Raw genomic sequence first — 22,408 nt, forward strand, 5'->3', positions numbered from 1 at the left:
CATGCACCAGACGGGTCGCACGCCGATGGTCCGAATTCGGCTTGCACTCGGGAAAATCTGCGGATCGGTCACGCCCACACCCTGATATCCCGCGGGGGAAAAGCGCTCCTCATCCGCCGAGAAATGGGTAGGGGTCCCTAGAATTTCCCGACTCTCGATGGGAACACAATCTTTGGACGGAGTCGGCAAGACACAAGTCTGTGCACAAATCATGTATCCGCCTCCGATTTCGACAGAATTCCCTCATACTCGCCTCCGTATCGTAGCTCGTATCGAGCCCCACGTTCGCCGTGGGAGACACTCGACATGAGACTCGCGGTATTTCTGTGACGACGTTCTCCTCGTGAAAGCGTAAGTCCGTACGAGAAAAAATTCGATACCGATAGGCGACGCTTTTGCCCCCCGCCCCCTCTCACGATCGGCCCACTAAGTCGAAGTGGGAATGTCCGCAATCACCAGCATCGTCTCTCGGGACCGACGAACGGAACTCTGAGGCCGCGAGGTGGAATCACTTCGTGAGGTAAATCGAGCTCGAGCAATCAGATCGCAATAACTGACCCGCCCATCTCGCCTGAGCTGGAGGGGACCTTCGAACGAAATGTTCATTCGGAACGTCCTCTCAGTGCGGAAATTCGAATTCGGTGGAATCGAGATCGACATGCCAAGCTGCGTTCTTCTCAATTAGTAGCGGAATTCGGTGGCTTGTAGCCGAAGGCCATGCATGCCCAAAGTTCGATGCCTCGAGGCCGATCACAGTTCGCAACCGCGCCGGCTTAGGACTCGGAGACTTCGGGAATACTTTCTTGCGAGACTGCTCTCGACCGCCGGGGCTTCCCGCCGTGGTGGACGTTTCTCTCGAGTTTATGAAGTTTCCATCCGTCCTCGCGGATAGGTGACAGAGCCCAGTCGAGGGAGTCGGTCGAGAATAGCTGGGCAAAACCTCTGCGGTGTCGACACCGAGCTACGGAGCTTTCCTTCAAAATTCACATGACCGTTCCGGTCTATTTCGCTTTCCGATCGGAATCAATGCAGCATAGGGTTCTGCTCTCTTTTCCATCGACATCGAGTGGATTCTCTTTTCCATATACATCGATTGGATTCTCTCCTCGGACGCGCTCAAGCCTCGAGTCGCCGCACTGTTTCGCAGGAGGAAACCCGGGCCCTCGTTGGCATCGATATGGCCGTCAGTCCACAGAGAAGTCTTCAGAGTGTTTTGGGATTACATTCCCGCTCCTCCCCGGGAAGACTTTTGACGATATGATCGAACTCAAAACGGGCAGTCGTATGCTCTGGGAGCGTCCAACGCAAACTGAATGTTCCGGCTTCCTGGTGCGTTGTGCGTTTTGAAACTTCCCAGCCCATGCGAGTCCGATCGGAAAAGATGAAAAGATTCGTACCTACCTACAATGTCTGAGACACCGCAGTGATTGATGACTCGGTAGCGTGTTCTGCGGCTGGAAGCCTGAGACTTTGATGGTGTGTTTCGTTCGCGCTCAACAAGTTAGGATGTTTTCCCTTTAAAAATGGCAGGTCGAGGCGAAGAAGAATTCAACCCTTCTCCTCCTTCGTTCGTAATACCGGCCGGATGACCTCGGTTTCGGATGTTTATTATTTTTATGCGTTTTCATATATTCGCATACTGCATACATATATCCGCGTCTACGCGGAATATATGCAGAATACATATCCGGGCCCTATTTATTATTATCGTCTGGATCGATCTTTTTTTTTTTCCCGATATATATTTTCATGACGCCGTATTTGTGGAATGTCGAGCGAATACGGAATTTAGCAGAGCGGTGATCAAAAAATTTCTCAACGAGAGGCTGAGGAAACATCATTTCCCTTGGTCAAGTGTTTCCCTTCGCATTTTGTTGTGAGAGACACTCTACAACGGAGTTCCTCGAGGTGACCCAGGCCCGATGATTGCGACCTGGACGGCAGCGGGTTTCCGTCGGCGCGGCGTCAAAGTTTCGAGACATTGTAGACATTGTTGGGTCAACCTCTCGTTGTGGATCGGACGCCCCTGACGGTAACACGAGAAGCACTTTGACCGTATTTCAGAGCGTGACCCGATTTCCGCCACTCGACAGAATGCGACACGCTGAAACATTACACGCTAAGTACGCCCTTCTGGATAAACATCGTGCTGATACCGACTCGGCGGCGTGCACCCACGCTCGCAGGGCGCACTCCGCGACTTTCGGTGGCCGGCGTATCTTTCAGAAGACTCGCTTCACTCAAAGGAATGAGCCCTCCCCTTACGGATAATCGGTGTTGGAGAACTACTCGCAGAAATCCCGGAATCTCTGACGGACGAGAGTTGACTTCCGGTCCCGTTTGACCCCGTTCATCAGCAGAGGAGCGTTCCAGGTGGGTTGAACGATCCCAAACTCGTATTCGGTTCCGTCCCAAGTGTCCCAACGCCGTAAATCTCAAGGGGCTCAACGGTCCAGTCGCTCGGTGTTGCTCTAGGATCAAAATCACTGAGCTGCGATATGATTTGATTGGGGCGTCCACAACTGCGACTCACCGGCTTGACCGCCACGAACGCCACCGAATCGGCATGACGCTCACGTAGATGCACTCACCAGTGATGTGAACGCGTGCCTTAGTCGTCGCGCAGCCGGAGCGACCGACGTCCGCGTGAGGAGAATATGTCTCCGTTCCGGAGCTCTCCGTGAGTGTGTCCGCATCCACTGGCGGCCTGATCCAGACGACAGACAAGCCACAGCCCGACCGAGTCGGCGAGGAATGGCAAGTGAGAGATGACCGTTCGAATGGGCACAGTCACAATGTTTCATTACAAATATGCCGCCGAATGACAGCTCGCGCGATCCCGCGTCGGAGCACAGCCTCGGCTTCATTAATTATTGGACCAGGTACGACCGACTGGAGCAAATCTGTGAAGGATTAGTATTGTCGCCACCGTTGTTCCCCTGGCGAGTTTCGTTCCTCCTCCGGAGGAGGAGGACGACGCCGCGCAACGCTCGCCTAACGAAGGCTGGTAATCGACACTTTGCTGATTCGCACATTCTGCAGTGTCGTGGCCGTCGTTGTCGAGTACTGGTCAACCGTTGTTTGTCGTTTTGCCGCCGTCGCCTATTCGAGCCGTGACAGGACCGTCGGACATTTCTCGCCAACAATGGCTTCGCCAAGCACCGGCTAGTCGAGGCGATGTCGTCTATCGATACCGACCTGCAGCGAGGCTTTCAAACTTCACACACAAAGACAACTCGGCGGGCAGCTAGGCCTCAAGCGAGTCTTGTTGCTCGACAGCTCTGATCAGACAGCGGCGAAGGTTTTTTTTCCTCTGAAAGTAGGCGTCACCGAGTTCCCCCCGGACGCTGCGAGTCGACGTTGCGCAGCGCAGGTCCGACGACAGATCAGAAAGGAACGAAAGTTGTTCTGCTCTTGATTCATCCGACTACCGATCCGAGGGAGCGATGAGTCGGGACCGAGAAGGAAAACGTCGCCTGTTTCCGACGTTTGTTGTTCTCAGTGACGACCTCTGTTGAGACGGCCGCGCCCGAGATTTGCTTTCAGCGACGCCCATGAGATATTTATAATTATATATAGGGAGGCGGAGATTTAAGGAGCGGTATGCGAATAGCCTGGTCCGAGACATTCTCACGCTCGACGTAAGCGCTCTGAGTGAGTGAGCGAACGAATGAATGAAGTCTTTGGCTTCTTACGGACTCAGACATTCACGTTGTGGACCAACAACTGTAGCGGTAGAGAGATGACAATGAGACGATGCGTTTAATTTTCGGGAAACCCATACAGGATGCCCACCAATCAATGGAACAAACAACATCTTGGGCATTCGAGTCCTGGGAACATAAAACCCATTGTTTCGGGCACGGATGACCGAGCTCTCCCGACGCTCCGCGGTCTCTTCCGATCGTGATGGCTGCTCGGCGGACAACAGCGAGCGTTGACATTTTTATCCCGAAGTGCCATGCGGCGATCATCCCGTTGCGCTTATTCAGGAAAGGGAGAGAATGACGGAGAGGTATTCTCTTTCGAATCGGCGGCAAGTTTATCCCGGCACGCGTGCGAGACTCTGAGTACAAGAAGTCATTCATCGAGTGGTGGACAACGAGCGAAACGCTCGAGTCTGTCGCCTGTGCTGGTTCACTAGGGAAAGCGCAAAACAAAAGAACATTATTCAGAAGCGATGCTCGCTTCTCGGAAGAAACGATGGACAAGATTCTTCGCCAAGCCGAGAGCCGATCTCGCGAGCCGCTCGGTCAAGCTGCTCGGCCGGTCCCGCGTTCAATCGGTCGCTCTTGTTACTAAACTTCTTTGTGGCTCGATGTAAGAATGCGATGGCCGTCGAGTCGCTGCATTCCGCATCATCGATGGGAAACTCCCAGTCCCCGATTCTACTTGGGCAGAAGAGACAATAATCCGGAACGAGAGCCGTGCAAGTTCATTGCGCGCTGTAGGCTGTTTGAACTTGTCCGAACATGTGCTATTGTTCGCGCGAGTCCTCCAGACATCTATTGTTTCTGTGTTTTTTGCTCCGGTCGATATCTCGGCCCTCGACTCGAGTACCGAGTGGGGATGTCGTTCGCCCACGCAGCCATCGCAGATGTCTCATGTTCGTTCCGCGGCGAGGAGGGAAAAGAGATCAAATCCGATGGAGAATCTGGTCTTCTTTCGGAATTCAGGAATCTCTCTTCTCCTCGAGACACACCAGAAGCCGCGGCGAATAAGTTCGCAGACTCTCTTCCAACGGTGAGGGATGGATGCAATTTCGGGACACTATTCTCTCCGGACTGATAGCCAAGAAGAGCTCGCGCGAGCGGAGCGTGCATTAAGGCTCAAACCCCGAGAGCCTTCAGCTTTCCATCATTTCGCTAAGCGGAACAGCCCGGGAGAATTATGACTGAATACGAGAGCTCGACGAGCCATTGCTTTCAACCGCGGCTCGGGAACGAGCCCTGTCTCTGGGAGAAAACCTGTAAGGTTTCCGATTTCGATTCGAAAAGAGCTATCCAGAAGATCTGTGCCGGGGAATCGGAAATCTTCGGTTCGAAATGCGCTTTGAGAAGGAATCTGTCGGCGCTGAGGGAATTCCCGCGGATTTTTCATTGTCAGTGCATAGCGGGGAACGGTGGATCTCATGAACGTCTCAGATCTGTACATAGCTTCGGATTCCTTGATTCCGAGAGCTGAGAAGCTCGGGAGGGATCGCGTCCATTCAGCGCGTTGTCGCTCTGATCTGACAAGGAGAGGAAATGGGAGCGACTCCCCGCGTGGAACTTGTTTATACAGATCCTCGTTTGGTTCTGCTTAGAGTTGGAATGAGCATGGGAGTCACACACTCAGCCTCCATGTTTGTATTACTAGCTAAGATTTCCGTCTCGGTGGTCTAGGCCGCGCTGTTCAGGCCGCTCAATCGGGCGGTCGGAAGACTCAACTCGGACCGTCACCGAGTCGCCCGTCCGCGCTCAGGATCAGCTTCTTGGATGGCTCTCTGCATGGCTCCCGTCATACATACCTGCGATCGGTCATCGGACAAGCGGGAAATTAACGTCGGACCTCTCGAATTCTCGACCCGGAAGGCTCAGGAAAAAAATTGAAAGTCGCTCATTCTGGGTCAAGGGGCGTCTGAGTCCTGGGAACTATTTGAGCTCAGGTGTGACCAAGACCGTATCTGAGCGCGGGATCAATTACCGTTAGGGCGTAGTTTTTGACGACGCATGCTCTGAGGTCTGAATCTAGTCCTTCGCGGAATTCGGGACATTGCTGCGCAGAAATGTGGCTCGCGCTGAACGTCTCGCGAGGCTCAAGTCGGGTTTGCAGTACGCCCAGCAAGGGCTCATTTCCAACCGCACTATATCTCCAGACCTCTTTCTTTCTGAATCGATGGCGAATAATTGGATTCGACGGGAAATGGATCGGATTTCAGTTTGAATAAGCGTAGTAAGCGAGCAAACTCTCCTGCTCGAGTTACGCAAGGACTCCACTTATTTCGGCTTCCTAACCAACATGGTGAAATCGAGAGTAAGTCCCCGTCCCATTCACCGCATCCCGAAAGAATATACCTAGTCATTAAACCTTATCTCTACCAAGCCTGCGTCAAACGATGCCATCAGCGAGAGCTGAGTGATATTGCACAGCCTGAAGTGTGTACTATCGATCGGCTGAGGCCTGGTGACGTCCCTCGCACAGACAACTGATAGAAACTAGGAGACTCAGCCGAGGCAATGTTTTCAGAGCGTGCAAACATCGGCCAATCGCGAAAAATATATTCCCGTAAGCATAATACATCATCGCGGAACCTCATTCCGCAAACGATTATCCGTTTCGGTATCGATCAGCTCGCTGCATCCGTGAATTCTTTTCGGATACGGCTCCTATTTTTAGAGGGTGTTCGATGTTCGGTGTTCGGAAGTGTTCGATTAGTCGAGTTCCGAGAGAGGAATATCGCCTCGGACTTCGATGCGAGATAGTCTGATTGGGGGACTGGATCGGTCGACGAGCCGCGCTCTCCGAATCACGTACGGATGACAATCCTCGTTGAGGAGTCGGATGACACTGGATGCTCCGATTGGAGTTCGATGGGTGAGCGTGGCTTCTTTCCTTTCTTTTTCCTTCCTTCCTTCAGTCGCCGGTTGCGTTGCGCCCTTTCTCTCAGGACGGCCGCTTCCTACCCTTACCCTCCTGGTTCGACAGCGGCAGTGCAGAGAATAGCTCGCTTCGAGCTCTGAGCTCACACGTGGCCTGTCGGTTCCCGTAGCGCCATGTGGAGTGCTCGAAGTCGTCGACTCTAACCTCGTTGTCCTCCACCTCCTCCTAACCCTAAAGCGCGCATACGGAAGCATCTCATTCCGTATGCCCATCACTCAGTGACACGAAAAGAAATTCCGGTGATCAACAAGTGTGGCTTGAAGTGAAATTCTACAGAGCGCCAGCTATACCTGAGGTGCTACAGTGAAACAGCTGGTGGCTCTCGTGTATTCGCGCGGCGGTGCTAGTGGGAGTTTTCCCCCGAGAGTGAATCGTCAGATAGGCCCTTGTGAAAATCGGCGACCGTGTCAGCATGCTGGTCATGGCAAATCTGAACATGCCAACCCCGCCAGCGCTGTATCAGGGCCTGCCATCGGCCGCCTCAGCTGATCAGGTCTTCCCTCCGGATCCCCCGCGCATCAAGGTAGGCATCATCTTCGTCGGGAAAATGGGAAAAACCCTCCGGTCGCGGCGATTCACCGAGATACCGTCATATCAATGAACCGACTTTTTCCTCCTCGGGGAACAATCGGGATCTCTGCCGGGGAACTTTCCCATATGGCGACGGAAGGGAAACATATGTTCGCAGCCGGGACGCGGCGGAAAACATCACCCCCGCCGGAAACGTGAGACCGTCCCCATAAGCTGGGAAACTTGTCGCGGCCGGTCGTTTCGAATAGTGCGGAAGTCCTGCAACGGACTCAACTCGTCGTAATCAGCAACTCAAAGAGAGCTCTCATTGTCTGAATTCGGTTGTTGAATCAACACGGGACTTCTGGAATACATATTCATCAATCGGAACTCTCGCGGGCGTTGCGGATATAGAATTCTTTGTTGCGTTGCGGGGATAGAATTCTCTCCGTGATGGGGAACGCTAAAGACCCGGTCGACATCGGTCGGAATTCCCTCCGTGCCGGCGGTGCCCGCGCGCTCTGGGAAAGCCGGACAGACCCGGTTGCTTCATCTCGCAAATAGAACAATCGCGTACGACGCAAGGCATTTCCCGCATTTTCCGGCGGCGGCGGCATGCCGTGGGAAACTCCAATCAGTCGTTCGCCTTCCTAATAAACAGGGAGGAATGCGAACTTGACTCGCTCTGTCCATTCGACGGTCGTCCGCCAGCGCGCTCGCTCGCGTGCTTGGCCGGCTGGTCTCGCTGCAGGACGTCCGGCTGCTCACCTGTGTCCCGGCGGGTTGACAGGCGGTGGGCAAGAGCATAAGCAAGGATTACTCCGGTGGAAAACCCTCCTGCGAGCCGCTGACTGTGCGTTCCATCGCTCGTATTATCCCGACCAGACGCAGCTCGGGATTGCGAGGCGAGCGGCTTGCACAACTCCATCAGAATTCACGAGCACGAACTCCAAAGCCCCCCTGAATCCGCGTGCTGCAGCGTCTTCCGTTCCTGCGATGACAGCTCCAACGACGACGATGGGGAGAGCCACGACCAGTATTCCAGAGGCGGCGGGGGCTCTCCGCAACGTCGCGTCGCCCCATCGGAGGCGGTGCCAAGAAATCTCGTTATTAATAAATTGATGATCACACTGTTCGACAGACCAGCGTCTCCCGCCGAGCCAAGTAAATAACGCGATAAGGCCGGGTATTGGAAGACTTGGGTGCCGGAGCGCGCTGCGAAGGTGTTACCAGAGGGCCTGACTTACTGACCCTGTCCCCTGCGGGATCTCCTGGAGTCCCCCGAGAGAAATGTGCAGCAATGTTCGTCGGGATTTTTCGCACGACTCGTCTCAGTAGCGTAGACTCTGGAAGACGATTTCGTTGAAATTCTCCTTGCTCGGAAGCGTGCGGGGGACGAGGCCCTATCGGGGATCTGGCATCTTGGTTCTAAAAGCATCCATGGTCACATGACGGGACGCAGCTCTTGCGCCTGAGGCTACTGTTTGGTTCGTTGAGAGAATCAAACTCGCTTTTTCCCTAGTCTGGAACTGAGTGAGTCGCAAAGGCAAACGAGATCTCCTTATCCTCCCCGAGCAGGTCTCCCGGGAGGTTTACACTTAATCTTCGTGTGGGCCGTTTTTGTTCATCTTGGACGGATCGTCTGGTCTCTTGTTTGCTCTCTTCGCTCCATCGTCAAACCTGTGACTCAACAACACGCATTCCTGATCATGTGCGTTCAAGCGTCACCGGTTCGGATCCTCCCTCGATCGCGTACTCCGGCGTTCCTGTTGCCGATCCAGATGCGTTCGTTCGGGTGACGGCTGGGGTTTCACGTGTCGAATTTTCGATCAGCTAATTACATACATTTATCACACGTTCGCTCCCGTCTTCAGCCGACGCGGTGCGGGAACATGGACGCGGTCATTTGAAGAAGACGAGACGTTTGAGAGGCGAGCTCAATGCAACCGGGTTGAGATCACATTGCCAACGACGACGCTCGGAGGTAATGTTCGGGAAACTGGCGTCGGTCAGCCACCGCTAGTCGAGCAGTTTCACGCCGAAACCAGGCCAACATCGTACACAGTGCTCACTGGAAGAAATCGGCCGGAAACTTCCGATTGAAAGTCCTGGTCCCTATGGCTCGCCTCACTCGATCAAGGGAAGCAAACGAAGATCCCATCCCGATTCCTTTTACGCTCCGTTGCTGTTAGCTGATTTTGGCTAACCCGCGTTGTTGGCTGTCATCCGCCCAACTCCTGTAATACGGCACGCATCTACGAAAATGTGTTCCCATTTGCGTACAAGCTTACTCTGGAGGCATGCATCTCAAGCTGTCCTATCATAGAGATACCGCGCAAGTGGCCGCGACGAGCTCGGAGGACGAAAGTCGGGCAGGGCGCCGGCCTTCGGACATTTCGCAGAAGGAGTTCGTCGTTTTACTTCGACTCGAGGAGCGTTGAAAAATTCCCCAGCTGTTCGGGGGCCGTGCTCCAGACGAACATCAGAACAACAACAACAACAGCAACAAGTCATTATCTGGTCCCTCGCTTCCCCCAACACCTCGTTCATTGTGCTGCTCGGATTTCGAGCGACTTTCCCGGAAGTTTCGGGAGTTCGGCCCGCATCGACTTCGCCATCCGGACTTCACGGTGTCAAATTCAATTCCATCGGATTCCATCACATGGCGCGTCTCAGAAAGCGGCTCGAGTGGGTATTCCCGCCCTGAGTAGTGGGAGCGTAGAACGACCGGCGGAGTTGTAGTGGACTTGGCCCACTTTTCTCGTCAGCCGGCTAATCTTGGACTTATTAGGCGCACACCGAAAATTACGTCACGTCGTGAGATTTTTCCTGCGGAAAAGCATGGTAGTTCGCGCTGCCGAGTTCGGTGACGGGAAGAAGAGAAGCAATTACTTACGTCAGAGTTCCGACGCGAGTCGTCCCTCCAGGAGGGGATTCGAAGTCTACGGACGACTCAATTGACTACCATCTCTTCGAAACGCGTCAACTCAAGACGCTCGTCGGATATTATGGTTTCGGTTACATCCGGGGGAAACCTTCAACCCTTTGTGGCGAGTGAGCCCATCTGACAGATTATGAGCAACGATCGCAGCGCTCGGTCACTCAGCTCTTGTTGCTGCTGTTGTTGTGGTTCGTAGTGGCTTGAGGTTACGGGTATATCTCATGTTCGCTCGAGTTATGAGAGACGCCTCGCTCGCTGATGGCAGATAATGAGTTTTCTCCATCTTTATGCAGGCCGACTTGGGAAAGTTTTTCCTTCTCGGGAAACTTGGCAAGATATAAACGAATCGTACGGACACGGACGTGCTGTGAGAGGAGTCACTCTCGTTGCTTTCGGGAAAACGAGCCGCGAGGGAATGGGATTGAGGGAGGAAAGTATGTGAAGCAGCACTTCATTAAAGAGCACAAGGAACTCGCCTCCTTCTCTCCGTTGTCGTCGTCGTCGTCGCCGCCATATCCGTCGTCATTAAAAGTCTAATCAAGTTTCGACGCGGCGAACTGCCGGCACAGCGAGCCAACCGTTTAGTTCGTTCGCATTCCTCCCGTTTACGCTTATGCGGACTACCGAGGACAACGCTCCGCCATTGTTCACTCGCGGAACCGATGACGCTCTCGGAGTGCTCTTCATCTCTGGAGCTCATCTCCCTGGAGTGCTTGGAGGGTCGGCGACCATCGGCCACCCAGCGGTGCTCGCCCACCAGTGGACAGGCGGTGAATTTTTCAGTCGGAGGCAAGTATGGAGTTCGCAAAAGTTATCTCAATCAGAATTTAACAACAAAATTCGACAAAGCGCTCGTGTGATCTGCCCTTACGGGAGCCGCGACATTCTCCACGAGGCTTCAGATCGGTTGTGAGAGAAGCGGACCGAGCGCAGCTCTGAGTTGTCAGGCAGCTGCGACAGAACATGAAAAATGTCGTTCCGCGAAAGTGCCTCAATCCATCAAGATGTATCTTCTCTTCATGGGTCCCAAACGGACATTAAACATTTTCGCGGCCCACGTGGGCGATGCAGCCATCGAAAGAGAAAAAAAGAGACGATTGAGACACTCTGAACTAGTCGACAACAAAAATAGGGTGGGTAGCTAAAGATGAAAAGCTCACGCGTCGGAGCAGCCGAGTCAAGAAGGACCATTCTCCTACAGTGACTAAGAGAGTCTTAATCCAGTCCGACTCGGGCTCGATCTGAGTCTCGAACCGCGTTTAACGAGCGCAAATTAATCACTACGTGCTCCAATTACGATGCAAATGGAAAGAGCTCCGGTCGAACACACAAAGGAAGCAGAAAGTCGGACGATCCACCGCGGTTTCCCTGCCTGTCCTTGGAACTTTGCACAACGACATCTTCATTTGCGTATTCGGTGGTTGGCGCAATGACAAATGATGTCTTCCCTGCTTCGCTTGTTCGGCCGCGCGACGGCGGAAGTTGATTCCGGCGAGCCGGAGGACGCTTCGGGCCGTTCCGTCCGTCCGTCTCTTCATGGGTTCCTCTCCGTTCGCTTTCTATCGTGCCATCGGTTAGTAGATTCTGTCTCCTCTATTGCTTCCTCTAATTACCTTGCTGGGCCCCGGTCCCCCGCCCCCCAACCCCCTTCAACACGACGTGGATGGCGCACGGCTTCAAGCCCGGAAGTCGTCGCTTTCCCCATCGAAAGCCTCGGTCTATCTTGTTTCCTGCGCGGATTGTCGTTTCCGCTATCCTAGGAAAACATGATGTGTATCGAATGGTTCCTTTGTTTTCGTTCGAGCACCTTCCTCGGTCACGAACGACTCGGTTCTCGTCTCGAGAACGTCTATCCTCCGATCGAGAGCATGGGGAGCAATGATTCCGGCTCGCCCATCTCCGCTCCGGGGGCCTCGTATTATTCGAAACGTCATCGACGACTCCCGCTCGAGTCTTCGAGGTTCTCGTTGTAGGGCTTCGTGGAGAGGAGCGCGGAAGCCTCAAAGTACGGAGTGTTTCTGTATTATCAAAAAGTTGGTTGTTAGTGAAGCCATTTGTATGCGGGACACGGAGTGAGGCCCGACTTCCCAAAGCCATCCACCCGTCCCAGCCACCGAGTCTTTCGGGGATCGGAGATCTATCCGCTCACACGTCGACCAACTGACTGCGGGACTTCAATCTCGCGAAGAGACGGACGACGACAGACGGAGAAGTAAAAGGGAACTGTCCCTTGGCGCGTTTCTCTTCGGCCGAACTCCACGCCGTTCTCTTGACAGGAATTAATTTATTACGGAACTGCATTTCGCGACCGCGACCGAGATCGTCGTCGCGACGGCAAACGACGACATTAAATCCGCGAAATGTCACGATGAATGAGACGTTGCGTGTCACCGAGCAGCCAGCGACATTCCGCACTGTATTAACAGCGTGCCGCCTAAATTCGCCCGACACGACTCACTCTTTCCATTTATTGTGCTCGCGAGTAGAGTGTTTCACTTTCCTCGCTGGGCGGCCCGATTGCGGAGAGAAGCATTCCCTCCATTCGCTGAGGGAATCTCTACTGTCAACCCCACAAACCCTCTGGGGAGATTCTTGTGGAAAATCTTCTCTACTTTTCCAGAGACCATCGTTTAGGGGTCAAGGCCACAAATCGTGAGCTCTTCGAGTCGTGAGGCTAAATGGTCCTTGAAATGAAACCGAATACATGCGTGTTCGCCTGATTGCACCTGTCGTCACGTTCGAGGACACTCTGACTGACCTCGTTAAAAGAGCCTGTCGAGTGATGCGCTCTCACAGTCGAAAATCTCGCTTACACACTCTGCTTTAAAAAGGGGTTAGAAAAACGACGATTTCGAGTTTGAACCCCGCCTGAATCTGGCGAGATAAATCGTCGGGAAATCACCGTGCTACGGGAAGGGTCGGGATCTGAAGAAGAGACATCCGGGCTTGATGATACACTCGATGAAATGCGGCCGACGCGACGCGCCGTTCGGAAGAATTTCGGAGCGAGTCTTTGATTTCGAATGAGAGCGGGAGGCATTTCATCGAATTCTCTTCGCGGCTCGAGCCGAGACCAGCACGTACCCTGTGATTGAAGAACCATTGGAAAAGCGGATCGCGGACAAATTTTTTTTCGACGTGCAAATGGTCGACTCTGGCAAAGGATCCCGAGGAAGGATCAATTACGGCTAGCATCCATCCATATTCCGCTACGGCCAAATAATACGTTGATTGGTCAGGATTTAGGATTATTTATGGACAACTTGAGGCTGATTGGTTGCTCCGCGTCATGCTCCTCGCACAATCACTGGAGGTCGCATGCTCTCGGGGCTCAGAATGGATTCTTAAAAACAAAGACTAATCTCCTCGCCGCACGACTGCTCCACTCTCTTCCCGCGTATCTAAAATAATATATCTCTCTACCGAGCATCATTTGGAGAAACGCAACAATTGAGAGCCTGGCGGATCCGAGCTAGGTAGATGGATGAGCTCCGCTGTCCCGTGGCTCCGCCTATCACAAATCCCATTAGCGTGATGGTTGTGGGGAGCTCCTCGTTTCTGAAGTTGCGATGAACGCTCACTACATACATATTTAGGCTGCCTGTGACGCGCGGCGGGAAAACTGAATAGCGTGATGCGCCACGTCCCGTACAACGAACGGAGGGTACAGCGGGCCTGTGTGGAGCATGCGAGTGCGCATGGAAAGCGCGTGCGAGTTGTTACACGCAACGTCAGTCCCGCTTGGATCAGCAACGCTATTCAACGCGTTTGAATTGATTTCCCCGCCCGTGGCCCGCTCCGGAGTAGCTCGAATGACACCCCAGTGTTCGGTAATCTCGCATCAACCGATCGAAATGGATCGGTCTTAGCAATACCTCGCACGTTTTGTTCCAGACATGGGATAGGTTCCACACACCGCTCCCGACGGAGCCTCGCGGGGTGAGGTCCTCGAGAGCTCGGTTGAGGAATCCTCCGATTCTCCCGCGGTTAGCCGAGGAGTTGTCCGTCGATCGACCTTGTTCCCAGCGGTCCAGTCGCTTACCCGACCATTAAGCTTAACCAGCAAAGCAAGCAGCAAACCAGCAAGCAAGCAGCCGCTCGGTCGGCCGAGGAAGCGAGCGACCAAGAGAGCAACATCGCTGTGCGTGTCCATGAGTGTGAGATGGTCCGCGGGAAAAAGAGGGAGGCCACTGTCTTCTATTGTCTGGCGACCGATGCGGCTTCTTCTCAGGCCCTCTGTTAGTGGTTTTGCCTCGCCGCCGTGAGCCTCCTGGCGGGCCGCGAGTCAGGTCTGGTGGTGTGCTTACCTGTTGCCTCCTTTCTTATCCGCTGCTCTCTATCTATCCATCTCGAGCGGCAGCGCTCGATGTTGTCCCCAAGCCATCATCCTGTTTGGCTCGTTTGCTGTTTCTGATCTGAAACTGATATCGCGGAGGAAATCATATGAAGAGGAAAGTGAAAATTTCCGGAGCGTCCCAGTGAACACGCTCTGCCGAATGAGTTAAGGACTCCGTTCGGCGGACACCCTCCATCTTCGCAGGGTCCACTGGCGTGGCAAGAATCGGCCGGAAATGATGGATAACTCGATTGGAAACAATGCCGAAGAAGCGCGTAGTCTTCATTCACCCGCTGCCCACCGTCTCGGACTCATTCGAACAGCGGATTCCGGTAGTTCCACAAACCGCAACCATGGGAACCGAGAGGGAGCGATATCAGGTTCGGAAAGCGGCAAGAAATGTTCGGCGATCCCACGGAATTTGCATATCACCCGGCGAAAGAACTTGCCTGTGTGTTATACGGGCTCTAGCATGGCGATTCTTTCCACGAATTTTCCAATGCCTCCTACTGCTGCCATTCACTGATCCAACCGATGCTTGAGCTTCAGGTAGACGAGTTCGCGAGGAATTCTGACGAGAATCGCCCACGTCGTCTGGATGCCGTAGATGCTTTTTTAACATCGCGTGCTGCATTCAGACGATCGACTCATTTCCATAGTACGTCGCTCCCAGAAAGTTCACTTCGATATCCCGTCGGCGTCGGGTGGTTCCCCTTTTGCGGTGGCAAGGTCGACCAACACAGTCTAATGAGCTGTCCCTATCTCAAAGGGAAAAAGACGGAGGCATTTCCTCCTGAGTTTCCTGACAGAATAAATCAGGCTGATCAGGAAGTTCCGGGATATTCGCACTCATGATGGGAGTCGGGGACATGAGGATTCCGGTCGAGTGACGGAGGATGATACGTTGGATCTGACATGTTAGAATCGACTGATCAGCACTAGGCGGTAGTGGTGATAATTTTAATGGCCTCCAATGTGTCCGCGAGCGAGTTACGGTCGGACGGGCAGACCGACCGACCGGCCGATAGAGCGAGCTCCCAATTGACAGCGACGAAGTTTTCGCGCCCTAATTGACGAACGTTATCCGGTGTTTAATGCCGGAGCCTACTCTTTGGTACTATTATTTGTTCTCCGACACGGATGTCCAATAATGAGTCAGTGAGCCTTTGCCGACGTTGGCATCGGCCGGCAACGCTGCCTGATGACTCTCGCGAATGGAATATGTCGGAGTTCCTCAAGCTTCGAGTACGATAGCGGCGGATTCCTCGGAAATTATTTGACCCCGGCCAGAATCCCTCCGTGTTTCGTTCTCGACGTAGGGCTCATTGGTAGTAAACTGCTCCGGGGCCTCCCCGTCTTTGGCTTGTAGAGTCTTCTAATAAGGTTTGCTCGAATATATTCCGCCGAGAATGTGGGTACATACATCGCTAAAAGGATGTTAGCGGGACCGAGATGATTGAAAGGATCCCACGAGGTTTGGGAACTCGGCGGATGAGCCAAGAATCCGAATTATTATTTTTTTGTCAGAATCTGATAGGCCTGAGGTGACGCACGAGAATCAAAGTGGTTTCGCTGCCGTGGACGATTCGTGAGAGCGAATGCCTGCGAGTGCAGTTATTGAACCTCTCTCAAGGGACACTTGCCCGAAAACCTCGCGAAACCCCTCCGCCCCCCCTTCTCCCTCTCTGGGGAGGGCTGCGCTCCCTTAGAGCGGCGCGGAAAAGCGTTCTGCGCTCGGTGAGCGGAACTCTCTGATAGCTAGGCCATGAGCTTAGAAGTGAAATGCTGCCGAGTGAGCATGATTCTCGGGACGTAATTATCATCCACCCCCTTGCAGGCAACGTCAGACGACCACTCGCCACCTCCCATCACGAAAAGCAATTCGGCGGACGAAGGTCCCACCGAAGAGGAAATCAAAGTCAACCAACAGCTAACCGAAGCCACGTTGGAAGCTCTCAACGGGCCGAAACGTCTACATGTGTCAAACATACCATTCCGTTTCCGAGAACCCGACCTCCGCCATCTCTTCGGCGATTATGGGTGTATCCTTGACGTCGAGATCATATTCAATGAGCGAGGATCGAAGGTGAGTTCCGGATATGAGCCTCGCTTCTGCTCCGCACGTCTGCCATACGCATCGTTGCGGCCTCCGCACGTTCATCTCCGGAATGGAGTCAATCGATTGTTCCGCGCACAAGGAACGATCGCTTTTCCTCCATCCGAGGGCAAATATAAGAATTCCTCGATCGAATCACTTGCAGGGATTCGGCTTCGTCACTTTCGCAGTCGGATCGGATGCTGACAACGCTCGCGACAACCTCAACGGAGTCGTCGTCGAGGGCCGCACGATCGAGGTGAGTTGAGCTCGGTATGCCGATAGACCTTTTTTTTGGCTCATTAGTTTTGTACTGCGACGTCCGCACCGAACGAACCTTTCCTTCCGTGTGCTAATCTCACAATCAGTCGGAAATGACTGGAGGGACGAAGAAAAAATAAGGAAGACAGACGGCCGGACGAAGTGACTGTCTTGCGGCCGGGAAGGCTTGTCGGAAGAATCAATCATCGGTTCGATGAATCTGTCGGCTCGGGGACGACAGGGAAAATTATGAGCAGGGAAAGAACTTATTGCCATGAAAAACGACGTGACCAGTCTACGATTACCGCGAGGAGGAGATCTGCGAAACTCGAATTTATATCACTACGGCTCAAATTCGCGAGATGCTCAACTTACAGGCCAGCGAATTTCTTTTGATCAAAAAGGACTCGACGAATCGACGAATCCAATGAAATCGCTGAGAAATGACAAGCAATCTTGCGAGCGTAAGTTCAATGATCATGCAAAAGCTGGTCGTGTTGCTGGTGCGGCTATTCTCATACCGCTGCTTCTGCTGCTGCTCTAGATCGTCTTGGCGGACATTTGAGGTTTTCGCTCCCCCTCTCTCTTTTCTACTGTCAATCTCTTGTCCTGGAGGACCCTTCCTAGCTGAAACGATACATCCACGATTCATCTGGACCGAGAGGAAGTAGTTGTTGCGCAAGACAGCAGAATGAAATTTGAATCTTGTGTAAGCATTGCATCGTCTCACTGACTGAGGACGGCCAGCAAGGCGTTGTCGCTATCTATCATATGTGGTATGTGGTCGTCGTTGATGTTGCCGTTTACACAATAAATTTCTCTATGAAGGATGATCATGGGAGCCCAGATCGTTGTCGACGTCGCGTCGTTGCGTACGTATGATGCAACGAAGGATAAATACGTCGTGAAGATTTAAGTGCACAGCACGTCAAAGGTCTCGAGAGCTCCACCGGCAAGTGTTCCGTAATCGTCGCCATGGTCGACTCCAGAGACTCCTAAAGCGTGTCGCCCTCTCGATAGATCGCTTGTTCAATCAACAAAAGTTTGGTTCGCTCTGCTTCCGGAAGGGAAAAACGTCGGCTTGACAAACTCCTGGAAGAAGCGGGCAGGATAATCGGAGGGAAAACTCAATTTTACCAAGATCACGGCCCGACACCATCCGAACCTGAACACCCGCTGGACCCTAACTCACAGTCACTTCTCGTCACAGTTTGACCTGTGGCCTCGGGAGGAAACGGGACATATCCGACAAGATTGAATCAGCAAGAAGGGAGTTTTGTCCAAAAAGATCATGTCAAAAACGAGACGAAGGAGTGCCAATCAAAACCAGGAATAGACCCGCCAAACATTTCTGCCTCTCCCCGTCGAGAACCTGTCTCTAACCAGTAGAAGAACAAAAGCCTCCGAACTGTCAACGACCTCCAATCCAGCCGTCTGTCTCGGTCTCATCCCGTTCGGCATCGATGACTTGTCCTCGGATTCTCCGAGAGTTCTGAATCGAATAATTTCAATTAGAACAATGTATCGATGTCGATCGGAACCGGACGCGAACCAGACCCGCAGGAATTAGCGTTTCCCTCGAACAAGCTCGTTAATTTTTGACAGTCAGTATTCCTCCGGAGCTCGCCGCTGTTTTTGTCATTATTGATACATTGCGAATAATTAACCACAACGCACTGTCGTCGTAATTAGGACTCTTTGAGACTGAAGTCCTCCGTTTCCGGCTGATGTTCTGCACGCTCCCCTGGAGGGAGACGAGTGGTTTCCGTTCTAGTGTGACTTGATCTGATAGTTTTGGTGCCCTTCGAAATTTGAACTTTAGAGATCGAACATGACCGTTCGCAGCGTTCCGTATCGGATGCTGTTCTGCATGGTCCTAGCTATCACCGTACTCTGAATGCTTCCCCGAGAGCTTGGCTCTCGTTCCCGGGAATCGAGCCGAGAGGAATATTCCGAGTATTCCCTTCTCCGTACCTTGAGCATAAAATATGAGTGATATGAAGCTATTCCTCGGTGCCCTTACCGTGCCCATGTCATATATTATTTAGTCGGCAGAAGTCGAATTGAGTCGAGTTGCGCAATCGGAGGGTGCCCCAGCTCCCTTTGATTGTCTGTCCGCCTCGGAAATTCTCGAAAATATGCAACGGCATAAATAAGCATAATGAAAACATCAGAGACTAGAAGATCTCGTTCATTCTCCATGACCGACTCCATCGATTGAAGCACCGTGAACCTAGTAGGCATTGGGAATCGTCGAGACGAGTCCGACGACTAATTGACTTCTAATCAGTTTGTTTCAAAATCCCTCAGGTGAACAACGCAACTGCACGAGTGCACACGAAACGAGCCGCCTCACTCGCTGCCTCCAGTTAGTATCCAACGAAATGGCATCACCCTGAATGAAAATATTCCCCGTCGTTCTCCTACGTTGTCTCGCATCTTGTCGAGCTCGCGAGTGCTTCCTTCCCGAAACCCACTCGAACCACTCGACCCCTCAAACCGATGGCCCTTCGATTTAAGCAGAGGCTCCCGATGGAGTCGGCGTGTTTTCAAATATGTATCTAGAAAGTTCGCGAAAATCCTTGCCCCGCTCACAGATATCGTAGGACCCTCCGCCTGTCGCCTACTCCACTCCTATCGTTTCCTCTGAATTTCTCGCATCCGAACTCGTATCTTCGTTCCTCCGCATCTATTCGTTCCTTCCGGTCGTAAACAAGATCCCTCCTGATCGTGTTCGCTTTCTTCGTCGACTGAATTGAAACAACGGAAATGTCTTTACAGCGGCGGCCGCAGTAGCTGCGGCAGCTGCAGCCGCAGCGCAAGGCGGAACGAACCTCGCGGCGACGGGAAACGCCGCCGTGTTGACGGGACGGAGGTTGTCACCGGTGGTGTCCATCGCGGGACAAGGAACTCCGTCTTCCTTAGCGTTGGCTTCAGCGGCCAACCGCCTCGCGGCTTCGCCACTGGCTGCGTTGTCTGCCGTGTACCAAGACCCGTTGCTCGCGACGTACGCGGCCAACGCTGCCCTCGTCGCACAAGGCGCTCTGCCGGTGAGTTGCGATCGTGGGGGAAAACCGTGCAGCAGGTTCACGTATTTTTTCCTGTGAGAAATTATCCCGCTCAATTCGCTTTGTCCCTCCAGGCATCGTATGCAGCCTCGGCCGCCTACGGGGTTTCAGCCGCGCGCCAATACGCGGCGGCGCAATTGGCGTGCGCCGCTCAGCCTGCCGCGCAGTTGGGAGCTTATACGCAGGGCCCAATGGCGGGAAATCCCGCCGCAATGTATTATGCGGCTGTGGCTCAGGCCACGGCTCAAGCTCCGGCGGTCTACGGAGGTCTTGACCCATATCTCACCACAGCAAGTGCCAATGGATTGTCCGCATTGTCGCCGGGCTATTCGGTGAGTTCATTTCTGTGCTGCTTCCTCGAGATTAGCCGCCGCTAGATGAAGGAAGCCCGCCGCGCTCCGTGCATGGCTGGTGTATGGAAGTCATTCATTCACTCGCTCACGAAAGCTTTTCTTTTGAACTCGTTGCAGCAACTCGTTGCGGGAAACGCCGCCGCAAATGGAGCCTCCGCGGGCGTCGCAGCTTCTTCGTCGGCGTCATGTGCGGCCGGACCTTCAGAAAGTCTTTCTCAGCAGGCGGAAATTATCCGACGTATTCAACAATCGCGCACGCTGCAGCAGAGCGCACTCTACAAAAATTCTGTGCGCTTCATGCCCTACTGAGGAGTAAATACGTACCTACATACCTACCTAGCAGTCGCTGCCGCCGCCGCTGCCGCCGCCGCCACCATCACCTTCACTAGTCAGCTGTTCCGTAGCAGCATCACGTCCTTCGTGTGCCGTCGAATCTTCCGGGCAAGGTGCGAGCGGCATCACGTTGTTACTTGACGCAAAGTAAACCGTTTCCAGAGCGTCCTTGAGCTCGGAGGATCCCCACCTGTGTTCCTCGTTTGCGTGAGATATTCGAAGCAATGGACCAGCCTTTGGCCACACTCGATATCCCAAGGAGGACTTTCAATTTTTTCCGTCTCCGCGGTTCTTCTGAGATGCAGGCCGCAGGTGTCAGGTAGCGAAATTGACTCAGAGCTACATCGGCGATTGTCCGGAAAGAACGGATGGGTGACCGATCATCCGCTGCATCTTTGACCAGCGAACGAAGTCGGCACCGGCTCATTGGCTCACTGTATCTGATGAATGCACAGAGCGTGTAAATAAGGGAGCGTGAATTTTACAAGTATGCGCGGAACCGTGGGGCAGGCAGATCTGACAGCTTCGACGCTATTCACATCGACCTGCTGAGTCATATCGTAATTTATTTATAGGAAATCGCGCGAAGGGCAGAGAGCGCGAAAGAATAATCAATTGAGAAACTGAGCGCTGCGAGGGCAACCATCAGGGAACTCGTATCGAGAACACACATCAGAAGAATATGACGAGAGCCCGTTTACGGAACTAGCGGTTTCGTAGAACCGTAGAACAATATAAGCCTCCAAACGAGTCGACGTCGCGTCGAGAAAATCCAAACTAAAGAATGGAGCCCTCTAATCGGCTACAAACTTCCTCTTGGGGATCCAGATCCCTCTGCGAGACGACGAGATAGAGCTCCCTAATCTGCCACATATCCCCGTGAAGATGACAAACGAACGAAAGTATTCGAGAGCGAGACACAAACTTCGATAGCGTTGGCGAAACAGAGAGCGCGATAGAAAGTAGGAGGGAGACAATGAGTTTTTCGATCCTCAGGGCTTCGATAATCGAATCGAGGAACCTCGTATCATTGATTCGAGTCTGGCATTTCTGTGGCCTGCTGTCAACCAAAGTAGCGTTTCTTCTTTTCAAGCTACGTATATATTTTATTGCCAATCATGCTTCTTCTGAGAAAGACGAATGCCGAGGCTACTTCGGGGGTGCTTCTTTGGTACTTTCTCGGAATTCCGTCAGCAAGCAGGTCCGGTCATACTTCTCAAAGCTGAAGATTCTCTAGCACTCCACCATTCTCGCATCGGGCATTCCCGGCTTAATTGCTCCGGAGAGAGCACCGAAATCTGACAGATTCCTTCGTAATGAAGGAAAGTCAGCTACATCACCCTCACCTGTTAATAATAGTTTTGTATCTGTTCCGAATGCGCGTGAGGCGATCACATATCTCCTCTTCGGCTCAGGAAAACTTTCTCCCTAGTACCGCAGTCCTCCTAATTTCATCGCCGATGTACGAGTGCTGTTCCTTGAGGACTTTCTCCAAAATTTAATCGGGAACCTGAATACTGTATCGCCACCTTCTGTACAAATCGAGCGTGAGTTTATTTTACGGTACAATGAACCTCTTGCTTCGGAGCTTGCTTGTTCAGTCAATGGATGCTTGGTGGGTGAATTACGAGTTCACGTTTTCACTCGTCAATTACCTCGTTCGAATGTTGGGACTATTAACGACTCATCATGAAATGGAGCAAGCCATATAAAGGAGGTACGAAGTTGGACAGCGAAATCAAACCAAGCAACAGACAGAAAAATGTAAATAAATATATTTGTTATTCAAATAGATTAAAGAGTTTGCGTCTTCGCTCCCAATCCGCGACTGACATCGGAAATCGAGACTGCCCGATTTAGAAATCAGAG

At 52.9% G+C, this 22,408-nt stretch overlaps 1 protein-coding gene across 1 annotated transcript; it reads left to right on the plus strand.

The window, feature by feature from the left end:
• The first annotated feature begins 7,054 nt into the window (after positions 1 to 7,054).
• Positions 7,055 to 20,515, plus strand: LOC100906620 (RNA binding protein fox-1 homolog 3-like). Its single transcript, XM_018640059.1, has 7 exons — positions 7,055 to 7,165; positions 16,267 to 16,515; positions 16,691 to 16,783; positions 19,096 to 19,153; positions 19,567 to 19,835; positions 19,928 to 20,185; positions 20,324 to 20,515. Exons 1-7 carry the CDS (start codon positions 7,055 to 7,057, stop codon positions 20,513 to 20,515), a joined length of 1,230 nt encoding a protein of 409 aa, XP_018495575.1.
• Positions 20,516 to 22,408: the final 1,893 nt, after the last annotated feature.

The sequence above is a fragment of the Galendromus occidentalis genome, unplaced genomic scaffold (assembly GCF_000255335.2).
Source record: "Galendromus occidentalis unplaced genomic scaffold, Mocc_1.1 scf7180000075612, whole genome shotgun sequence".
In the NCBI taxonomy this organism is placed as follows: domain Eukaryota; kingdom Metazoa; phylum Arthropoda; class Arachnida; order Mesostigmata; family Phytoseiidae; genus Galendromus; species Galendromus occidentalis.